This window comes from Pezoporus wallicus, unplaced genomic scaffold (assembly GCF_028554395.1).
Source record: "Pezoporus wallicus isolate ANWC-B61680 ecotype Strahan unplaced genomic scaffold, APGP_CSIRO_Pwel_v1 contig_9238, whole genome shotgun sequence".
NCBI lineage: Eukaryota > Metazoa > Chordata > Aves > Psittaciformes > Psittacidae > Pezoporus > Pezoporus wallicus.
In genome coordinates, this window is record NW_026636792.1 from 278,483 (window position 1) to 288,289 (window position 9,807).

At 42.1% G+C, this 9,807-nt stretch overlaps 1 protein-coding gene across 1 annotated transcript; it reads right to left on the bottom strand.

Annotated features, from left to right (window-relative positions):
* Positions 1–267: 267 nt before the first annotated feature.
* Positions 268–2,858, bottom strand: PFDN4 (prefoldin subunit 4). Its single transcript, XM_057401684.1, has 4 exons — positions 2,776–2,858; positions 1,784–1,891; positions 998–1,141; positions 268–686 (listed from the first exon to the last, which is right to left on the bottom strand). Exons 1-4 carry the CDS (start codon positions 2,797–2,799, stop codon positions 555–557), a joined length of 408 nt encoding a protein of 135 aa, XP_057257667.1. The 5' UTR covers positions 2,800–2,858; the 3' UTR covers positions 268–554.
* Between the last annotated feature and the right edge of the window lie 6,949 nt (positions 2,859–9,807).

Genomic DNA, 9,807 nt, shown 5'->3' on the forward strand with positions numbered 1-9,807 from the left:
TTGCTGCCATGCTGTGCACTGAGCTAACAGTGTGTATGCTATCTGAACTAAGATTGAAAGACAAAGAATAGTATTTCCAAGAGTGCAGCTAAAACCAGCATTATAAATAAAATTATAATAAATAGCATTACAGCCAAATCATGAATCATATATAAGAGAAACTTCTTATACAATCAAACAGCCATTACAGGGCAAATCAAAAGTTCCCTATTTATACTGGTTTTCTACCTAAGCACTTTCATGAGTGGAAAACAAGACCAAGGAAACTACAATATGTGCCTGACTTTATTACTTTAATATACAATGCAAATATCCCAATCTTGATGCTTTATCATCAGTAATGAAGCTAATGCTTTCCTGAACAAATAAATAACTGCAATAACCAAAATAAGAAAGCTCTCATTAAATAGATGGAACCCAAGTGAGGAAAATAAAAAAAAAACAAAGCAAAACAACAAAAAGTAGTGTCAGATTTTGTTCTTAATATAATTGGAACAATGATCTCAAAATATTTATTAAATCAAGGAAAGTTGTATGGTATATTTAGAAGACCTTCAACTGTCCTCAGCCTCAAGATTTATGTTATTTCCGAACTTTGCATAGAGCTGTACTTTCAGGTCAGATAAGACCCTCTGAATTGATTCCACTCGGGCTTCTAACACATCAATTTCTTCTTGTAAACTTTTCTGAAAAAGAAAAACAAAATTAACCAGTCACATTAAACCAAACTGAGTCATGTCTGCCTGAAACACATAAACTCTTTGACAACCTTTTGCTAAGTCAGGCTGTAAGATTCATTACAAGGCAAAACAAAGGTTTTGTATACTGACATGGCAATTAGGACTTGCCATGCATGCACATTCCCCTCCTCAAATCACAAATCAAACATGAACTTTAGAAAGTAAGAGGTTGAAGGATAGACAGATTATCCCACTCCAGTGCTCATCGCACCACAGCAGCCAGTACAGTATAGGAGCTCCCTTTTGCCCAGACAAACCTTTGCCTCCTCCAGCATCTCTTGCGTCTCTTCTTGGGAATGACTAATGAAAACATCTCCAATTTGGTAGGGTATCAGCAGTGAGTCATCATCATCAAGCATCATGATGTCATCACAAGCATCTTCCAAGTTCTGAAGTTGTTTCTATTTATCAAGATATAAGAAAGGTGGTCACTTCATACTGGATAAACTATTTCAATGGACACATTGTCATGTTACCAGTTAAGTAAAATGAAGTCAGCGAGTCTGTATTGTGAGCAAAAATCCTACCTGCCAGCATGATATCAACATGTTTAACAGTATAGTTCAAGAGCTGTAATTTAGCATAAGTATTATTCATTCTACCAGTAGAAATTTCTAGTCAATACTTATTATCTGCCATTAATAGTGTAATTAACTGTCTAGACAAGGGAAATACAGATGCTCAATTTCTGTCGCTGCATAAAGGAAGAACGTAACATACAACTGCCTTACTGGTTCAAGAAAAAATAAATATGAATAATCACAGGCAGGAACTTTTACAAACACTACAAACAGCCATTGTATAGAGACAATGCTTTGTATGTGACAACTAAGGAGTTCCATGAACTGCATGCAGAAATATACTGGCGGCCTTTATTTCTCATGACTTTTTTCCCCACTTTAACTTTCTCTATTTTCAAAATATCAGAAATCCAATATTAGAACCAAAGCATTACTTACAGTATTCCACTGCCCCTGTTTTCTGTGTTACAGCTGAAATATTAAGTTAGGGCAATGAGGAAGTAATACTTGAAGCAAATATACCTTTTTCACTTCTATTTCTTCTTTCAGCTCTGTGATCCTGCTAGTATTCCTTGCAAACTTGTTAATTTTCTGTTGATCTTCAAAAGTAACATTGACATCTTCTGCAGCCTGCAAGGAGGAGAGGTCAAAATAAACTTTATTTCTTACATTAACTTGAATCTCACGACAAGATTACTCCTACAGATCTTCTCAAAAATACTTTTAGATTCTGCTTATACACTTGATTTCTTCAAAAGCATCCTCAAGGACATCAGCAATACCCACACTTAGCTGGGCAGAGGCTGTAGTAACAGCCCATTAAAACACCAGCTATCCATGGCATCCAAATTGTTGTTTCCTTGACAGCACCGACAGTTGAAGCGGACACCTCTGCTCCACGATCACTGCAGGGCTAAGTGTAACATGTTAACGAGATCCATGAGCAACATTATTTTATGCTAGCTGGTTATCAGTGATGTGCTGCAGTGCTACAGGAGTCTGGCATCATCCTCCTTTGAGATATTGAATTGCATTAACAAGATTCGCTCTCAAGTCTCCTCTTCTCTAGACTGAACAGGCCAAACTCCTGACCGATAGAGCCAAGCTCACAACACCAAGACCTTAATTCACACACAAGCGACCACGGCATTTTCGGCGTGGCCTAACCCGGAGCTGGCCGGACCTGGCAGCGGCCTAGGGAAAAGGACACACACACACACACACACACACGGCCCTGCCGCCCGGGGCTGAGTGAACGTGGGGCAGGCGCTCAGACGGGCACCTCTGCGGTGCCGGAGCGAGGGGCGGGAGACAGCGCTGAGGTGACAAGGCCGCACCGCTCTAACACGGAGAGACGACGGCCCCCCACAGAGAGAGGGGTCAACCCGCCCAGCCCGTGGGGGCAGCACAGGGGCTCGGAGGAACCTCCTCCTCGGACCCTCCTCCTCCTCGGAACCACGGGGCAGGGAGAAGCCGAGAAACGAAAACCCACCCTTCCCTCTTCCCGCCCTCACCGCTTTCTTCATGGTGGCGGCCATGATGGTAGGACGGACCCATTCGTCCTTCCCCACAGAGGAGGAGCGGGGGCTTAGGAAAATGAGAAAAGACGAAGGAAAGCTCCCAGCGGCAGCGGCCCTCCGCGGCTCGGCGCTTCTCCTCCTCCTCCCCACCGCCCCATGCCGGCGGGCTGCTCGGAGGCACCACAGGGCACACAGTAAACCTCATGCCATCCCCCCGCGCTTGGTACGGCCTGTTTAAAGGGGCAGAGGCCCAGCTCTGCCCACAGGAGCGCTGCGGCCGCGGCTTGCCAGCGCTGCCGCCAGAGGGAGCCATGGGACGGCGCGCCGGATCTCTTGCAGCGGCCTCCCGCCCGCGGTGATGCCACAAGGGCGGCGGGCCCTGGCCCGGGGCCGGTGCTGCAGCGGCGGCTGGGCGGGTACAAGGTGCCTCCTGAAGGGAGGGCGGCCCCTGAGCACGGGATTCCTGTGAGCCGTCCTCAGCCCTCACCAGCCAAACCAGCCGCCTCTCTGGAAACGGAGGTGTGAGCGGCCTTCAAGTTCAAATCGTTGCAGAGGGGCTTTAAAGCAAAAATAAATATTCAATTTTTATTTTCTTTTTCTGAAAAGGCTGATTGACAGTTTCTAAACAGGAACAGGGGTAGCTAGCATTTACGCTGCATGATTACCTTCACATGCTGAACTGTATTTAGCTTCTCACAGCTACAAAACAAAAAGAAAACCCAAAGCAGGTCATCGCATCTCCCAGCTCGGGTGTTGTGTGCTCTGACATCCAGCTGCAGCGCGTACAGGGCCCACGGTCCAAGAGCCTGGAGCCCAGGCACATGTGGATGTTGAACAACAGGAGGGCTCACCACTGGCAGGATTGCTGGAGGCACAGGCGCTGCCACAGGCTGGCCAAGCTGCTGCCAACAGCGGCTCAGACTCCTTGAGACCATGCTTGGGTCTGCCAAGACCTTCCTGAGGAACGATCAGCATCTCCAGTACCTGTATTTAAACACACCTCAGCTACAAAGCTTTCTGAGCGATGCGCTGTGGTGCCATTGCCAGGTGGGGATGGCAGTGAGCCTGCAGTGTAAGTCGGAAAGGTGTTTGAAAACATCTTCAGGTACTCTGCTGTGATTCATCTTTCTGCTATGCCCTTCTGTGAGCTGTGAGGTTAGACCCAAAGGAAGTACCTGGGTACAGAGAGTTCAGGGCCCTGTGTTGGTGTGTTTTTAATGTGTCTGGCTTTTGAAAGGAATTTGGAAAGCTGGGGTAAAGTCTGCAGCCCATTGAGCAGTGTCTGGGGAGAGTTTGGATCTCCAGAAAGACAACTGCTGTGACCAGAGAGGTGTCTAGGGGCAGCACGTTCAGTCTCAGGCAGCCAAAACTGTTGAACCTTTTCTCAGACCAGTTTGTAGTCCAAAGATCAAAACCATTTCCTGAAGGCAAAATTTATAACCTTTCTTTCTCAAGTTAAGCTTTATAAATCCTAATGCCCTGATTGCACACAATGGCCTTGTTCTTCAAACACTTACGTGATAATACAGGAAACTGATGTTCCTTTCCCTGCTATCTGATGGCATCCAAATTCATGTCTCCCACCACCCTCCTAATGCCTGAACCATGAATAACTCTGTATGTCATCCAATGAACATTATAAAGAAAAATACAGGAACAATCCATGAAACACAGTGCATGTCTTTACTTTTGTTAGAACCCCTTGCTGCTGAGGAATCATAGAATCATAGAATAGTTATGGTTGGAAAGGACCTTAAGATCATCCAGTTCCAACCCCCCTGCCTTGAGCGGGGACACCTCACACTAAACCATGTCATGCAAGGCTCTGTCCAACCTGGCCTTGAACCCTGCCAGGGATGGAGCATTCACAACCTTCCTGGGCAACCCATTCCAGTGCCTCACCACCCGAACAGTAAAGAACTTCCTTATATCCAATCTAAACTTTCCCTGTTTAAGTTTGAACCCATTACCCCTTGTCCTATCAATACAGTCCCTAATGAAGGGTCCCTCCCCAGCATCCTTATAGGCCCCCTTCAGATACTGGAAGGCTGCTATGAGGTCTCCACTATGCAATGAGGAAGAATCCAATCCAGCAGCTGCGGGAGAATCCATCCTCTATGGTAGCCCATTCCAAAGGGGATCCATGAAGGACAATAGAAGATAACACCCAACAGAAGAATGGGTGTATATTGTAAGAGTTTCCTATTGATTTCCTGCAACTAGGCCTTATTAAGAGCTGAAATATGGCATACTCCATTCAAGTCTTAGCACATATACCAACACCATTCTCTCTCAGCCTTTACTTTGTCCATCATAGGAGGAAACAGTATAGCAGCCCTGCTGTCTTCAAGAAGGAAAAGCTTGCTTTCCTGCATTATTACTTACAGAAATGGAGCTTACACCAACAGCATTCAGCTTCATTTCATAGCAGATCTGGCGTGGGAGCTCTCTTTCAATAACTGCTTTTTTGCTGAATAGATGTAAGAAAGTTACAACTACTTGTGGGAAAGATTACAGCAGGTTTCTAGCTTAACAATTAATATATCAAAATATTCTGTAATGGATATTTACTGAATGAAAAAGTTCTGGGTTGCTTTTTGGGTTGGTTTTGTGGTTTGTTTTTTTTTTTGACCAGAATGACAGCTCATTTCAAAACTCCTGTCACAAACTAATAGAAAAAAACAGAATAGAAAAAATATTTTGAGTGGCCCTCACACTGACTTACCTTTTATTTTGGTGCATAAGTATAACTTGTTTCTCACTGAGGAAAAAATTAGTCACAAAAATTCTCCTTGGAGAACTATGTTATCATTAACTGATGTGAAAACATAAATCTCATTCTAAGTATCTTTTTCTTAGAGAAAAAACTCTCACCTCTAGTCATTGTCCTGCTCTTTCCTAGGTCAGCTATCTTCTCATTTCATAAAGATCCTACTGTGAAAGGATATAACCTAAACCTTGGTTATTTCCACGGGTGGATTAGCTGAATAATTCTTGTTAGGTCTGAGCCAGTGTAATTTCCTTCAAAAGAAAAGGATTTCGTAAGAATTTGAGGACTTGAAGGCTTTGAAAATAAATGTTTTTCTCCCACATGCTCAGGCAAGATCTGTGGAATGAGCCTGTTGCCAAGAGTAACTTACTGTAGACCTTTCTTATGTAAATAAAAGTGAAAACAGTGCACGAGTGCAAGCATCTAGTGGTGGAGTAAGATAAACTCATTGAACTCACTGACCTCATTTCTCTTTCAGTTGCATAAAAAGACTTGCTGTTTCTTGTACTGGTCCTCCTTGTTGCAAGTGTGGTTAGCTTCACCTTGTACTGCCATGGGATCCCTCCCATGGTGTGTGTAACCCTCATGCCCTTCATCTTACTTGTTCTTTGTGGTTCTTATTCACATTTTCATGCCATGTTACTTTCTGTAGCCTTTTGCAATATGGCTCAGTGGGAAAGAGTCTTCCCATGCTCTTTGCTGCCTGAGTTGTTTTGAATTACCAAACTCTTTACCCTTTCCCTGAAGCTACACAGAGCTCTGATCAGTCTTTGAACATCCTGAAATACCTACACATGATTAATGTTTGTTAATAAAAGATGCATTAGAAATGGAGAAAACTTACTGGGGATGAAGTGGTTGGTTTGTATGGATTTAGATAAATCTAGATAAATTGCTATTTATCTAAAAGTAGATTGCTATTGGCAAAAGCTGCATTAAGTTGTATTATTTTAATAGACTATACCATAGTATATGGTAATAGTGTATACTATGCCACTATACTAAAGAGGTACAGCTTCCATATCATGGAGACTCCAAGGTAGAAGTAGCATGGCATTTCCAATATTAGACAACATGACTTACTGCGGTATAAACATCCTTACATCAGAATGTCTATGTCTGCACTTCTTGTACCAGCATTGTGGGGGGGATGGAGGCCAAAGGAAAAATCCCCTTCTAAGGGCGTTCTTCCTTTCCAAAAAGACATGCCAGCTCTTAATGGTATACAAGTCTTAAGTATTTACAGGACAAATGTCCCTTAACTTTTCATTCTTTGTGGTCTGAGAAAAGGAAGGCAGACTTTCTCAGATTTCTAACCTTTTCCTTTCAAAGAAAGAAAATCTCTCCTGTTAGTAAAAAACATCACCACTTCATCATTCAAGCCCTCCTCTACATTAATATATATCCAGCATTAGAGTTATTAAATTGCATTAGCTCCTTTCTACAAGTTATCCTAATAAACTTCACCCTCTGTGAAGAAAACTTGTCTTTTCCCTTGCTGTAGTGCTTTGCAGAGAGTTCTGCAGCATCACCTGGATCCATGGAGCTAAGGGCAGTTTCTGCTAGCTGTTTGTGCCTGAGATGGAAGCTGGAAATTCCCTTTTGCTGGGAAATCCCTTTATGTTTAAGCACAGTAGAGATGTTATTCCACCTTTGTGGCAAGATAGTCTGTAAACACAGTGCTTTATAATCCCATAATTCTGGACCAGCAGAACAGTTATTGCCTCATGCTGGTTTTATTTAAAACAAAAGGTAAGAGCTGGATTTGCAACCTTGCCCTTCCTCACCTCTACTTGGCATTTTAGTGTCAGCAGGGAATACACCAGAGTCCAAAATATTAGCCATGTATTTCTGTTGCTCCACTCCTGTTCCCAGAAACAGCTGTAGTGGTGGAATATCTCTGTTTACCAGGAATTTTTTGTGGCACATACTGGAACTCCCTCTACAGGGCCTACAACTGCAGCGTCAGTCTTGCTCTTTTTTTACTTTTGTCATTCATCTTCAATAAGAACTGCTCACGAAGTACCTGAAATTAGGACTTCAGTTGCACCTGTACAGGTAGAAATAATTTCCTTTCCAAGAGTAGCACTGTCAGGGCCAGTTTTAAAAGTCAGTATGTATTTCTTGGAAAATACAAGTAAAGAAGACTGGAGTCCTGTTCCCTCCTTAACTGTCACCCTTCTGGATACTGACATCTTAAAGCATTATAAATTTATTTGCCACTGAACCCAGAGGCTGGTTCTAACCTCACAGGAGGTCTGTCAGTAACATGCCCTGGCTGTAGTGTTACTCAGCATTTTTTAATCTGCACAAATTTGTCTTTTTTTTCTTTTTTTCTTCCTTTTTTTTTGGGGGGGTGGGTAGGGAAGGTAGTGCATGCAGAATCATAATGGAATCTGGGAGAAGAATTTTCCTCAGGGAGGTATCAGATGTGCTCATTTGATACATTACCAAATAGAGCAATAAATATATTAAATGTTTTCCCAAGGGCAGTAGTTGCATTCAGTAGTCATACATCTGAGGAAACTAAACCCTTCCCTAGAGAGGTCTGCAGCCAGGCATTTGAACTGAAATAAACAGCAGGATTTCAGGTAAGGGCTTTATCTGATGAACTACTGATGCAGTCAGCTCTAATCCCTCCAAAAGCAATGACTAGAAGTAACCAGGATGTGGCCCAGAGGGTACTGAGTTCAGTGAAGCATAGCCCAAGTGCCTTTCGGCTGACTAATGGTGAAGGGAGATGGAGTTTTCATATCTTCTTATGACTCTTGTGAAGACAATAAAAGCAAAATGCACTCATTTCAGAGCAAGTCACTAGTTAAAGTTCAAATTCATCTCATTGTGGTTTTACAGAAGTACTGCTGGATTAATAGCATCTTTAACATATCTATTAGACCTTTCATCAGAAAATACTCCAAAGGCCACAGACAAGGATTGTTTCACACACCCCTTCCCTGGCATGAAACAGCAGGACTCCATAGTACCAAAAACATTTAAAATTTCCTATTTATTTGTCATTTCTGGGAACTTAAGAGAACACCAAACTGTAAACATGGATGAGATGGCATCAGAAGGCATTAGCTGCAAAGGGCATAGAAGCTACTAGCAGCTGGTTGGGGCTCTGAGTTCTGTATTGGCTTAGGGGAAGGCATTGCTTACTTAGGCACTAACTTAACCTTCTAAACCATCTTCCTCATATACTGGCAAGAGTTCAAGATGCTAACCTCATAAGAGCATCACCTATTGTCTTGGTATTTCAGGGTAATTTAGAGACCAGAAATTAATATCTGTGAAACTCTAATTCTAGAATTACAATACTGTATAATACAAAAATAACATGGAAGACTATTCACACAATTCTGTTTTATGAGATTTTAAAAACATGTCAGTGCAGCAATACAATAAATATTTATTATTGTAAGATAAATGTAAGCAAAATGTGCAGAAACAATATTGTTGCTGGCTTTTCTTTCACAAACTGTCTCATAGAAATAGAGCCTTTGAAATCTTAGCGAGTAACAAGCATCTGTTTGCTTCTAAAAAGACTTGGTATGAGGTCAGTTTTACCTCAGCAGAAACATATCCATCAGATCGAAAGTAAAATAATCTGTGCAAACGTTACAGGCTTAATCAACAAATCCAGTAAATTGCATGAGTTGGCATCTCATTCAAGTGTTTGTATAACCAGCTTTAGCAGATTCTCTCAAGAGGGCATGTGATTGTTATTTTTCCAGGCATTTAAGACAGTCACACGACTAAAAGCTTCAGATTCATAAACATAGATCATTATTTTAAATTTCAATTGTTGTTTAAAATAAAGTCAAACTCAATATTTCCTGCCCCTGAGAGATTTCCTTGCTTTTGGCAAATGGTTTTGGTCTTTACTTACATTGTAGAGGTGTTAGTCCCACTAACACTGAAAATATTTTCATAGTTGTTCAGTACCATAACACAAGTACTGCTTTGTGCATTAACTGCATGTGAACAAAGCAACTGCACATGTAAAATGTCTTAGCAGAAGGTTAATGTGTAATTGCACATAAAAATTAATATACACAATTGATTTTAAGTACATTGTTTCTGTAAGCAGAGCTATGATCACGATTAATTTCTCACTAGGGAAAAGTCATCACGAGTTAGCGTCTCAGAATGCAGATAGCTGCGTACATTCGTTTCGGCAGAGATGGAAGCTGTAGGGGGGTTTACAGCTGGAGACATAAATACACAAATACCTACAGAATTGTTTTGCATTTGGG